This window comes from Olea europaea, unplaced genomic scaffold (genome assembly GCF_002742605.1).
Source record: "Olea europaea var. sylvestris unplaced genomic scaffold, O_europaea_v1 scaffold2513, whole genome shotgun sequence".
NCBI classification, from domain to species: domain Eukaryota; kingdom Viridiplantae; phylum Streptophyta; class Magnoliopsida; order Lamiales; family Oleaceae; genus Olea; species Olea europaea.
In genome coordinates, this window is record NW_019243376.1 from 46,970 (window position 1) to 60,845 (window position 13,876).

The 13,876-nt window shown below is 36.7% G+C and overlaps 1 protein-coding gene across 1 annotated transcript; it reads left to right on the forward strand.

Annotated features, from left to right (window-relative positions):
* The first annotated feature begins 974 nt into the window (after positions 1-974).
* LOC111382514 (multiple myeloma tumor-associated protein 2 homolog) lies at positions 975-6,394 on the forward strand. The gene is made up of 4 exons (XM_023006517.1): positions 975-1,152; positions 2,431-2,520; positions 5,431-5,698; positions 5,813-6,394. The coding sequence occupies exons 1-4, from the start codon at positions 1,110-1,112 to the stop codon at positions 6,063-6,065; spliced, it is 654 nt and encodes a 217-aa protein (XP_022862285.1). The 5' UTR covers positions 975-1,109; the 3' UTR covers positions 6,066-6,394.
* Positions 6,395-13,876: the final 7,482 nt, after the last annotated feature.

The following is a 13,876-nucleotide window of genomic DNA, read 5'->3' on the forward strand; positions in this document are numbered from 1 at the left end:
TTAAAAAGATTTTTTAAATATTGCTTTTTTTTGGAGGATGAGTGGTTAAAAGTTAGAAAAAAAAATTGAATTTACGTGTAAAATATTTTATTGTATAAATGTATGGATAAAAATGAGTATGAGAATTAAATAATTTTATTTTAAAGGGAGATAAACAATGCTTAATTAAATCCAAATTTATAGTGAGCGATAAAAGACTTTTTTAAAGTTTAGTAGCTAAAGTTCGATTATATCAAAGTTCAGTGATCAAAATTTGACCACCTCAAAGTGTAGAGAGCAATAAAAGACATTTTTTTTTTTTTTAAATTCAGTGACCAAAATTTGACTATATCAAAGTTTAGGAAGCATTTGAGCCCCATTTTTATGAAAAATATATTTTAGAATATTAGATAGATGGAAAATATGTGGTTGAAAATTAAGGAAAACTTTTTTATTTAAGTGTAATATTATTTTAATGAAAAATGTGTGGTTGAAAATTAAGGAAAACTTTTTTATTTAAGTGTAATATTATTTTAATGAAAAATGTGTGGTTGAAAAAAAAAAAAGAGAAATATATTTTGAAAAAAATGGGAATCAAACAGAAGCTTAACGATGTGATGGGAAGCCACATGAAAAGTTTGAGATGGACGTTATGTTAGCAAGTTACGTACAATATTTTTCAAAGTTAAATAATCAAAATTTAATATTTTATATATAAATATAAGTTCGGTGATCATTGGAAATAAATACATGCATATGTAGGGGCTCTTTTTGTAAAACCCCACGGACGTCGTCTTCAAATATATTTTGAAAAAAATGGGAATCAAACAGAAGCTTAACGATGTGATGGGAAGCCACATGAAAAGTTTGAGATGGACGTTATGTTAGCAAGTAACGTACAATATTTTTCAAAATTAAATAATCAAAATTTAATATTTTATACATAAATATAAGTTCGGTGATCATTGGAAATAAATACATGCATATGTAGGGGCTCTTTTTGTAAAACCCCACGGACGTCGTCTTCCATTCTTTCTTTCTTTCCGTTGGTCTCCTTTTCTCTACATATCGGAACCCCACGCTCACCAAAGTTATACATATACTGACTCATATACATTTAGAGAGATGGAATGTACCATCCGTCGAGAGGTGGAGTTCGTGGCGGTCGTGATCGTAAGATCCTTCTTTCCTTCATTTTTTCGATGCGCTATACAAATCACAAATTCTTTTATGAATTAGACGTATTGTTATTGCTTGTGATTATATTTTATTTATGAATTTATGTACTAGTCTTGAAATTTCTTTCCCGTACAGTTACCCTGCATAATTTGAGAGAAGGATGTTAGGGTTTGATATAATGAAGCCGCTCTATAGGCATCAAAACTCTGTATCACATGTTCGTTACTACACTGAATCAGTGTTTAGCACGAGAATTATGTACAGGTAACAAAGCTAAGGTAGCCTTGGGAAAAGATAAAAAGTAGTAAACGTGAGCCGGCGTGGTTTAGCAATGATATGAATGAGTCAATTTGAATGGTAATTTCAGAAAGTTTGGGTCAATTGTCACGGCTGGAGTTCTTCTGGCAGCTTCTCTGCGACCGCAACTCAGGGATTGAGTGAAATAAGCTAACTCAGCTGATATACTTTAACAAATCAAAGATAAAATAGAATGGGGAAGGGAATAAATGTAAAACAAGGAGGAGGAGAGAATAGCTGTTGAAAGGCTTCAACAATTTTACTGAAATGATCAAAATGAAAAACTGGATTCTGACCCCATACATCTTAGCCTATATCTACTTCCCTCCTTTATTGAGAAGAAAACGTGTTTTTTTTTTCCTCTCATCCAAAATCGGTAAAAGTTTTAAACTAATATTAACAATTATTTTAATTCCAAAATGATGTCGTCTCCTTTAGTGTAAAACAGAATCGCTTCTACTTTCAAATATCTGGTGATTCCGTTGCCCATCTTCTTCCTTCCTCTTCTGCTGGTTTGATATGCTCTTCTTTCTTCCCCATTGATTTTCTCATGTGACATCAATTTACTACGGATTTGAAGTTCAGGAATGTGAGCAACATTCGGGTAGCAATAATGCTCTATTTCATCCATGTGGGTTTCGGAAAGAAACAAAACTCTGTCATGTAATTGCAGTCTGTCTTCGTCTCCCTATCTGTTAAATTGTTATTTATGATTGGGTTCTAAATTTATGAATCTGAGTTACAAAAGGATATTTCTTGGAGCAATATCATCATCAATTGCATTCATTACTAATTACCCATAGTTCTATGAATTTTACACTACTAAATATGTTTTCTATTTGGGTTCAGACCTTGTCTACTTGCCTAATTTTCCCTATCTTTTCTTTGGAATCACTTATGTCTCCTCAGCATATGAAGATGAAACTGCATTTGTCATGGATTATTTATAATTTATTACCTGTTTCTCATTTGCAGAGTTCAGTTGGGAAGATGTGAAAGCTGATAAACATCGAGAAAACTATTTAGGACATAGTCTCAAGGCACCAGTTGGAAGATGGCAAAAAGGTAAAAAAAATTATATGATAATCAGTAGTTAAGCTTGTGATTTTGTTTTGTTTTTTCTTTTGCCCTGTTTCTCCTGGTCATAAACCAAATGTCACTTGCATAAGATTTTGTTCAACATGACATGGTATGTTATATGTGTCGAATCCTCCAAGTTTCAACTGGACACTTCAACATTTTTGCTTCTTCTTTCTTCTTTTTTTTTCTCTTCCTTTTCTTTCCCTTTTTGCTCTCTATAAACCTAGCGCCGCCTTCGAGAGGGTGGAGAAAGGCGGCGGCACTAGGTTTTTCCTTGCGGCACTAGATTTTTCCTTCTTCTTCTTTCTTTTTTCTTTCCCTTTTCTTCTTTTTTTCCTTCCTTCCTTCCCTTTCTATATCGGAGGTTTAGGGTTTTGTTTGTATAAAATGAAAATGAGATCCATATGGTGCTACTTACTACTTCACTAACTCCAAATTGCAATCAAGTCCATCATTTCTATTTTATATACATTCAGTAATAACTTTCCATAGTTGAAAATTAAGCCCCAAAATTTTATTTTATTCATCTTAACCTCTTATTCAATACTCGCATCATTGTTTGTGAACAATTGATTTTGATATATTCAAAACGACTTCTTGGGTTAGTAAAAAAATTTAAACTTGAAAGACGTATTAACGTACATATGTTCGAAATTTGGACTCTTTTTAATCATGTCCCCGTATCCAATATTTTAGAAAATAAAAGATCCGATACTTAGATACGTACCCGTACTCGATATCCATACCCGAATCCGAGCATCATAGGAGAAAACTACTCCATGTGTTATGCATATATTGATCTTGTGGATCCTTTTTATCTAGGAATTTTTTTAACTCGGCTATTTCTTCTTTAGATACTATACTTTCCATACTATGTTGCTGATCACAATACGTACCTTCCTATACAGTTGACCTTGTTACTGGAATTGTGGCCTGCAATCTTTTTCTTTCACCTTAGGAGCTGCCAAAATTTTCAGAAGCATAAAAAATATTTCTTTCACAAGGAACTGTTGAATTTCTATTCCTTTTGGTCAAGAGATTGTTGATGTCCAACACCACTCTGATAAGTGAAGTCTCACCTTGGATATGTACTAGATCTATTTCTTCTTTCTTAACATATTTACCATAAGTAGGCTCTTCGAAAGAAAGATCTTACTTATAATAATGAACTTGATGATGCAAATGAGAATCAGACCTATCTTGTGACAATTTAAAAGGGAAGATCGTATAGGGTTCCAGTCAGCATCTCTTGCACCTCCAAACATTATTAAATCACTACCTTTTTTTCCTTATTTCATCCTCCAGCAACTTGTTGAATTCCCATTGTTGTTGCTTGTCTGGTCCTGTTAGAAGTGATTTGAGTAGTTTTGTCCCCAAAATGAGTATTGTGGTTACCGTAGGAATATATATTGGATATTTATCACTGTATCAACCCAGTCATTCCTCCATTTGTATAGCATATTTTTATTCATCTTCATGATTAGAAAGAAGAGTAATGCTCATCCTATCATCTGATCACTTGTGGCAACTCAATCCTGAGAAATAACTATTTTTGACTTGCTCATCAGTCTCATGTATGCCAACTTCACTAGGTTGCCAGATTTCTGTAATACTCTTTAATTCTAAGGTCCCATCGATTCAAACTGATGTACATCTATACAAACCCATCTGGCAAAATGGCTCCTAAAATTTTGCATTCGTCAATTCCCAGTTGAGAACATCTGGTTCCCTTGCCATGGTATCCCTATTCTTCAAGTTGTTTCCACCTTTGTAGCACAACTATTATTAGTATCAAACTATCATCATCACCAAGAATATTTTTTGTTCGTTAAAAATTTGTTTCCATTTTTAAATAATTCTTCAAGCTTGCATCAAAATCAATCAATTAGTTTCTTTGCATTCTTCGTGGAAATTTGAAACTTTAATTCGAACTCTGAATTGAGATCAAGAGCTATTGGAAACTGCGTTGATACTCCAACGTTTTCAGGTCGTATGAACAATGTGATTGTGGAAACAAATGACTCTTGTAACCCCTTGAGGCTTTGTACTCTACACGGTTTTTCCATCTCTTGGGTGAGATGATCTATTCCCTTTGCATCTGTTTCTGCTGTTGAGCTTAGCTCACCCTGGGATTTTCAGTTGCCTCAAAATATTGACATGATAAATTAGGAACAAAATTGATGTGCGGACATGCTTTACCAACAAAATAGTGGAAGCGATTGAAAGGACAAATTGATATTGGTGGACATTATATACACACTAGTAGTTAGTGTTATAGGCATAAGTGCTATCAAACCAGAACTTTTTGTACCAAAGGTAATTGTTATTCAAGTGTAATGTTGTTGAAATAATGAGGCCTATTTATATGGTCTCTATATTCTAGACCTGAAAGACTTCAAAATCCGTTATAACTTCAGAAAAGAAACTAATTGTGGTGGGAAATTAAAAATAAAGTTAATTTAAGCATCCCAAGTAGAACTCAAGGTATAACCTACACTAAGTTTCAATCTAACAATAAGAATACTGGTCCTAGAAGGACTCTGTAAAAATTGACTTTTTGCCTGTTTCAGCAGTTCAGAAGAACTGATGAAGTAACATAAAACTCCAAGTGGAAAACAGATCCTTGAGATTTATGCTGTTGGCACTCACATTATAAAGTCTGCAGGCCTCTTAGAGAAAGCATTTCCAGCCATGGTTAAGCTGTTCTGATAAATCGTGGCTTGCATCATAAAGTTTTGGTGTATCCTTCCAGTTAACTTTGAAACTGCACTTTTGATTGATTTCTAACTAAAGTTTTTAGCTGCGTTATTAGAGAGATGCACACTTTTTGAGGTTTAAACGTTACTAGTTGGTCTGTTTCTGATTTATATGATTTTTGAATTTATATTCTTATAGGGAAAGACCTCCGCTGGTATGCCCGTGATAAAAAATCTGAGGCTACAAATTCTGAGGCTATTAAAGAAGAGATACAAAGGATCAAGGAGGAAGAGGAGCAAGCCATGAGAGAGGCTCTAGGCTTAGCTCCTAAACGGGCAAAAAAATCTCAAGGTAATCGACTAGATAAACATGAATTTGCTGAACTTGTGAAACGAGGTTCTACTGCAGAAGACTTGGGAGCTGGCCATGCTGAAGCTGCTCAGGTTCAGGGTCTTGGTTCATCTAGGTATGATCGATACTTTCATAATTATGTTTTCCTTTCACTTGCCCCGCATTCCATTTTCTCAGAAGAAACCGCTCACGAGTTCCACTTTCTTATTAACTTTTGACACATTGGCAGGGTTCCCCGCCCTTGGGAAGAATCAAGTTTACCTGCCAATCTGGAGTCCGAGTCACTTGAGAAGATGAATAATTCCATGCTAATCACACCTGCAAGGAATGATGAAGAACAGTCTGAAGATGAAAGTAACAGAAAGCGTGGGGAGAAGAAACGCGAGAAGCATGAAAAGCCTCGTGCTTCAGATGACAGCAAGGGGAAACACAACAAAGAGAAGGAAAAGAGGACACGATTCAGATTGATGAAATTAAATTAACAGTCCGAGGAAGGTAAGAAAATTAAGTAAATGTGGTTTTCTAGATTTGATTCCACTTCAGTTTCTTTAGGTGATCCCATGTGGTATTAGTGTTTTGTGAATGTGATTTTTTTTTTTTTTTTTTTTTTTGTGTGTAATATCGTAATACAATACTATTTTTCACGTCTTTTTTCCATGATTGTTGATCTTGAAAAATTGATTTCTTGACTGATGAATACAGAAATGTAGAATATGGCATGGTAAATGATTGGAGGGAATTCGCCACATGTAGTAAGATGTACTCATAAATATTAAATAAGAATTTTGAGTGTTAATAATTTAAGTGGAAATTACGTCCACACAAGTTTTTGATCTTTCCAATTCAAAAATCAAGTTTGGGGTTTATTTATACAGTTATCAGTGATAATCTCATTGCAAATTGATTTATATACTCACACCCTACTTCATCCACTCATAAAATCCTATATCATTTTCTCTCTTCCTCCTTTCCCTTCTCTTTCTCTCCCGTCTCCCTCACACATGGACTGTTGCCACTATGTTTGGAGATCGTCTCACTCTACATATTTTGCAATGAGCATTGCTGCGCAACGAGCCGTCAGAGACCACCTCCAATCGTCATTGCGCTGTGAGTTGCACGTAGCGGTTCTACACAGAGTAGTCGCTTGCAGTAGCAATGACGCCGTCGCTTGTGGCTTTGCACCTCGCTGCGATGGCGACTAACAGTGGTGGTGTAGGAATTTTTCTTTTTTTTTTTTTTTTTTTTTTTTGGGGGGATCTTGGAGTGGTCATGATGGTTTTAATCTTTTGATGGTGTTAGGGTGGTTTTTGTTGGTGGTATTGGCGATGGTAGTGGATTTGGCGATGGTGGTGACGTGACGTGGTTTCACGGGATGCCTTTTTTCTTGGTACAGAAAGGGACACCGTGTGACAGTAGTCTGCTCCGCTAGACTACCTTCCGTCTTTTCTCGATCGCGTCGGGACGAATGAAAATTTAATTACAATTTTGTAGAAAGTTTACAATAGAGAATTTGAATACATTAAAAGTAAATTGAACATTGATTGATGAAAACTGAACATTACAACTGACGAAAGCAGAAAATTACAATTGCTGGTGCAGGGGGCGGACACCAGTGAGCTTGAAAGATTTTTGAATGACTAATACCCCCTATAATAGCATTCTGAACAAAAACCTAAGTGGCAGGAGTAGACGTTTAAAAGATGATGAATCATACTAAACGTTGACTAATATCAGAGCTATTTTACAATTGAATTAACTATTACAATGAAAAAAAAATTACAACTCAAACTTGAAGTAATATTACAATGTGCGGTCGAAGTTGGGCAAACTGCGGCTGCGATAGTGTCAAGGGGTTAGTAAAGTTGCGGTCCTTGACATTCTCCCCCATATGTTTTGACGACGTCCTCGATGCCATTAATGCATGATATGCTTCAATTAATGGTTTGAAGGCTCCGAGATCTTTTTCTCTTTCCCAAGTATTCTCCTCGCTGCTGCATCCAATCCATTTGACCAAGTAATCCTGATGATCTTTTCAAAAAGCTCGAGTGATTCGATGGTTAAGAATAACTTAAGCAACTTTCTTTCCAACTTTCTTCAGTTCAAACACAGGTCGTTTTGGCTCATTTCTAGATGCGTCCTCCTTATCCGCAAATTATGGTTTCAACACACTAACATGAAGGACCTTGTGGATTTTACACCATGAAGGGAGTTTAACTCTGTATGCAACTCTTCCAATCCTTTTCACGATGGGTAATGATCCAATGTATTTTAGCGTCAATCTTGAGTCCTTCCCTCTTGTTGGTTTGTAAACATTTCTGTCGAGAAACTTAACCATTACCAGATCTCCAACATTGAATTCAATGAAACGACGCTTTAGATTTGCAGCCTTTTTATACCGTTTCTGAGCTTTCTCAAGATAACTCCACGTCAATCTTGAGTCCTTCCCTCTTGTTGGTTTGTAAACATTTCTGTCGAGAAACTTAACCATTACCAGATCTCCAACATTGAATTCAATGAAACGACGCTTTAGATTTGCAGCCTTTTTATACCGTTTCTGAGCTTTCTCAAGATAACTCCGAGCAATTTCAATATTTCGTTTCCACTCTTGAGAAAAGTTCTTTGCTTGAGGGGACTTGGTACTTCGTTCGATATCCACTGTATGAGGGAGTAGCGGTTGTTTGCCAGTAACAATCTCAAAAGGACTCTTATTGGTGGAAGAGCTCTTTTGGGCATTGAAGCAAATCTGAGCTGCATCCAAAAGTTTTACCCAGTTTTTCTACAAAGTAGAGATAAAGTGCCGAAGATATTCTTCTAGCATAGAATTGAAGCGCTCTGTCCGTCCGTCAGATTGTGGGTGAAAACTAGAACTCATGCTCAAAGTTGAACCAAGAAGTTTGAACAACTCAGTCCAAAATATGCCAGTGAAACGAGAATCTCGATCACTAACGATGTCCTTAGGCAGTCCCCAGTATTTAACAATATGTTTGAAGAAGAGTTGAGCTATCTCTTCCGCGGATACATACTTAGGCACTGCAATGAAAGTTGCATATTTTGATAGACGGTCCACCACGACGATGATAGTGCCAAAATCCTCAACTTTTGGCAACCCAATAATGTAGTCTATCGATACACTTTTGAATGGCCGGGTTGGGACAGAAAGGGGCTCCAGCAAGCCTGTCTTTTTCTGATGATCTGCCTCATCTTGCTGACAAATAAGACAGATTTTTAATATTGGGTAGTCGGGACCTTCTCCATAAGTGCCCGAATTTGGTCTCTACTGTTTGTGGAGACGGCACTCCCTGAAAGAGCAGCTACGGAGCAGATGGCAGTCAAATCGGCCCGTCGACTCAGAGCATCAGCAACATGATTACTAGAGCCGGGACGATACTCTAACATAAAATTGAACTCTGAAAGAAATTTCTGCTAACGAGCCTGTTTGCTCGATAGTTTTGGTTGGGACATGAAGTGACTAACTGCAGTGTTATCTGTCTTCATAATAAATGGAGACCCAAGTAGATAGTGACGCCGTCCTCTGAGACAATGGACTACTGCCAACAATTCCTTTTCATGTGCTGAGTAACGACGTTCTATCTGGTTTAACTTCCGGCTCTCATATGCTATCGGATGTCCTTCTTGTATGAGGACTCTACCAAGTGCAAAATCAAATGGTTTAGTCATGTCCGGTAAGGCTAAAATCGGGTTCGTCCACATGGACTTCTTCAACCTTTCAAAAGCAGTTTGACATTCAGTTGACCAATCCGAATTATTATCCTTCTTTGTCAATTTGGTAAGTGGTAGTGCAATTTCTAAGTAGCTTTTCACAAATTTTCGATAGTAATTGCATAACCCAAGAAATGAACGTATATCATGTACGGTTTTTGGTGGTTGCCAATCTTTGATGGCTGTAACCTTCTTCGAATCTATGCGGATTTTACCTTGTTCAATGATGTGACTCAAGAAACTGATAGATGTCTGAGCAAATGAGGATTTAGACGGCTTGGCATAGAGTTCATTCTCCCGTAGTCGATTAAAAACTTGCCTCACACGTTGGACATGTTCCTCCAATGTCTTGCTGTAGATTAATATGTCGTCCAAGTACACCACGACAAAATCATTTAAGAACCCGTGAAGTGCCTGATTCATTATAGTACAAAATGTTGTTGGAGCGTTTGTCAAACTAAAAGGCATCGCTTTAAATTCAAAGGCTCCATATCTGGTACCACTGGAGTCTTTACTTCGTCTCCCTCCTTGATCTGAACTTGCCAATATTCGGACCTAAGATCAATTTTTCTTTAATACTTCGTTCGACTCATTCGATTGAAGCAATCCGCAACCAGTGGAATATGATAGCTGTTCTTTACAGTAATCTTGCTCAAGGTTCGATAGTCGCAGCACATTCTAAGAGAACCATAGGCCTTTTTCTGAAATAATACAGGAGCTTTGTATGGCGACTTCGCAGGCACAATGATTCCACTTTCCAACATTTCTCCCAATTGCTTCCTAAACTCTTCAAGCTCAGGTTGAGACATACGGTATGGTGCCATGGCGAGAGGTTTGACGCCTGGAATAAGTTCAATCTCATGATCAATCATCCTTCTTGGTGGTAATTTCTTTGGTAATTCGTCCGACATGATGTCCTCAAATTCCTGAATAAGCCTTTTAACTGGTTTTGGAATAGGACCATTCGCCTCTTCGATCTCCTCTAATCGAAGAGTGCACAAAAAAGAAAGTTTATTTCTCTTTAAACCCTTACTAAATTGCATGGCTGAGGTATTCTTCTCGCCCATCCTCCCAACCTATGTAGGGATGACACACGGCTTATTACCCATCATCATTAACGAATCGGAATATGGCAACACTGCTGTCTTAGTATCCCGAAGAAATTTCAATCCTAGAATAAGTTTGAAATCATCCATCTGAACTGCAGATAAATTTGTCCTTTCCTCGAAAGGACCTGCTTTGATCAACACCGATTTCGCCACTCCAGCTATTGGTTGAGCAACGGAATTGATTGCTTTGACTTTTCTACTACCCTTTTCCAGAACAAGTCCGAGCCGCTCTACTTCGGTACATGCAAGGTAGTTGTGGGTAGCACCAGTATCCACCATAGCCCTGATTGGCTTCCCGTTGATTTTTACATCGATGTACATTAAGCCTTTGACCCTACAAATCCGAGCCTTCGCTTCTTCCATCCTTGCCTCTTTCAATGGGACATCATCCTTTTCAGCAACCCGATGCGACAGTGTGTTACACCGATGTGAAAATGCCCCAACTACGTCCTCATCCTCTTCGGAGTCGGTCTCACTATGACAATTAGCCTGCGAGGCCTCTTGCTTTGAACTTGACCCGCCACTTGCTAACTGACAATATGCATTCACCATTCGCTTCTGAGGATACTTCGACACCCGATGAGGTCCTTCACATAAAAAGCACTTCAATTTCGGAGTGGCATCAGTTCGGCCCTCCGTTGCTTTTCCTTTGTTCCAATTGTTACTGTTACTGCTGTTAAAATTTCCTTGACGGCTATTATGATACTTTCCTTGAAAGTCATGGGTGCTTTGATAGGCTCATTTTCTATTCTGAGAGTAGCGCTCTCCTCCATTTGGGTTCGAGCTGGGTCTGTAAGGTCTATTACCACTTCCAATTGCTTGATTACTCCCAAAAGGTCGATCTTTTCTAGATTCTGTTTGGTAGTCGCTCAAGCATTCAGCGGCTCCCATGGCCGTGCTGAAATCAGTAACTTTCTGTCTTTGAAGTTCCGTGCGTGTCCACGATTTCAACCCATCCACAAAGGTGAAGAGCTTATCCTTTTCCGACATATCTCGAATATTCAGTATATGCCCTGAAAATGATTTCACATACTCCCTGATAGAGCTCGTGTGTTTCAGGTCTCGAAGTGCCCGTCGAGCCTGATACTCGACATTTTCCGAGAAAAACTGCTATCTGATCGCTTCCTTGAGAAGATCCTAAGAATCTATTCGAATCTTGTTGGCTTGAATGTCACCATATTTTGTTCGCCACCATAGTTTTGCATCTCCACCCAGATACATGGTTCAATCAAAGCTGCGAGAAAGTACTGTTTCATGTCAAACAAGAAGTTTTCGACTTCTTTTGCATCACGTGCCCCTCCGTAGGTACACGGTTTAGGAATTCTGAGTTTAGGAGCATACTCAAGTACGAGAGCTTTTCCATTGTTCACCGCACGTTGGAGTACCCGCAATTGAGCTCTCAACGCTTCTATTTCATCCTGCAGATCAGGAATGATTGCAGCAGCTTCAGTCATTGCTGCACAAGCCCTTTAGCTTTCATCCAGTTGGATGTGTAATCCACGGATCTCAGATTCGACCATCTCGACTTTTTTCTCGAGACCTTCCAAGGCATAGCNTTCACTTTGTATGCTACTAGAATTAGTAAAAAAATGGGTAGACGCCCCTTGAAGCATAATCCAGTGATGCAAATGATATGAGTAAAGTAGTTTTAATTTTGTTGACAGTCACATTGTGAGGGTTCGATTCGTGAAATATGAAATTGGACTCTTTGTAAACGTTAGTATACGGATAAACTCTTGTTCCCTGGTCTATTGGGACACATCTTGAGATTTACTTCATTCGCGATGTTCCAAAAATGAGGTGATAGTGATTCTCAAAGTTGGAGTTCAACTTTTTTAGAAAATGGGTAGACAATAACTTCTTGCAGTTGTCGTACTTAGGTAGGCACATATGTAATCATCTGAAACTGACGAAATCGTAGAAAGCGGTGGCAGTGTTTGGCAGCATACTGTAAATACAAAATGTACCAGATACTTTCTCTGTCACAGCGTGAGATGGGGTTGTAAAATGTTAAATGCGAAGAATTTTTTTCAATGATACCTTTCAACCCTGTAAATTAATACACGGAGTCCACAACTACAGCTAGAGAGAATAACATGCAAATCCTCAATGTTTTTGAAATTTCATCCCTATGTTAGAAATAATGTCTTAAAAAATGAATTATCTCTATATTTATTATATTAAAACATTGAGCCCCCCTTTGGAATAATGGATGAAATAGTATTTTTTTTAAAAATATGTGGTTAAAAAAGAAGGAAATTTTTTCGATTTACGTGTAATATTATTTTATAAAAAATTGTGAGATTGAAAAGAGGAGAAAAAAATAAAATTTAATTTAAAGAGAGCATAACGGGGGCTAAGTAAGAACAACAGGAACAATAAAATAGTAGACACTCGCGTACCAATGGAGAAAAAAACTTTCAAACAATTTCATTATTTCAAAAGAAATTATCTACCATTAGAATTTAAATCATAAGTATAATGCCCGTCGTTAAATAATAATTATATCATAGTTAAAACAAGAATCTAGTATGAAATAAGTAGAGTTCCACCTGTTATATATATCTTTTGCGAGGTAAGTTTTCATCTACACATACACTTGCAAATGCTTCTTGGCGAGGAGGAGAAACAAAAATAAGAACAATAGCATGTTTCGTTTTTTGTGAGGCATGATACAATATATTCAAGGTCATCTTGCACAATTAAATTTAAAATATGACAAATATATGCACTTGAAAAAGCTTTTAAAATCAAAATCAAGATTGCGTTGATTAATAAATTTTTCTATAACATTTATGTTAACAATAATGTTATCAAAAGAAAAACTATAAACCTTGGATTCGTAATAAAATTCACACAGGACGCACATTAAAATATTGTTACTGTTTATAATTTAAAAATTGATTATAAACACCTTCAGAACAAATGAATTTGAACAAAAATGACCTTTACGCTCATATGTCAAAAGTTAAGGATTAAAATGAAATATAAATAAATTACTTTGGGGGGACCTCCATAGCAATTAACCCCATTCAGAAATTAGGTGCATTTTTTGTTACTGTTTATAATTTAAAAATTGATTATAAACACCTTCAGAACAAATGAATTTGAACAAAAATGACCTTTACGCTCATATGTCAAAAGTTAAGGATTAAAATGAAATATAAATAAATTACTTTGGGGGGACCTCCATAGCAATTAACCCCATTCAGAAATTAGGTGCATTTTTTTATTTATTTTAATATTCAAAATGACGCATAATTGGTGACATAAAGTACTAGTTTCCTTTTTCAATTATTCTCTGGCACAAAGAGAGTCCCTCACTCCACCATTAATTTATAAAGAATTTCTTAATTCTACGTTTCATAATTTAATTATTTTAATCGTCAAATTCTTATTCCGTTCATAAAATCGGATCGATCTAACTCAATTCAGTGAAACTGCTGCGAATTTTGAAGGAAAAA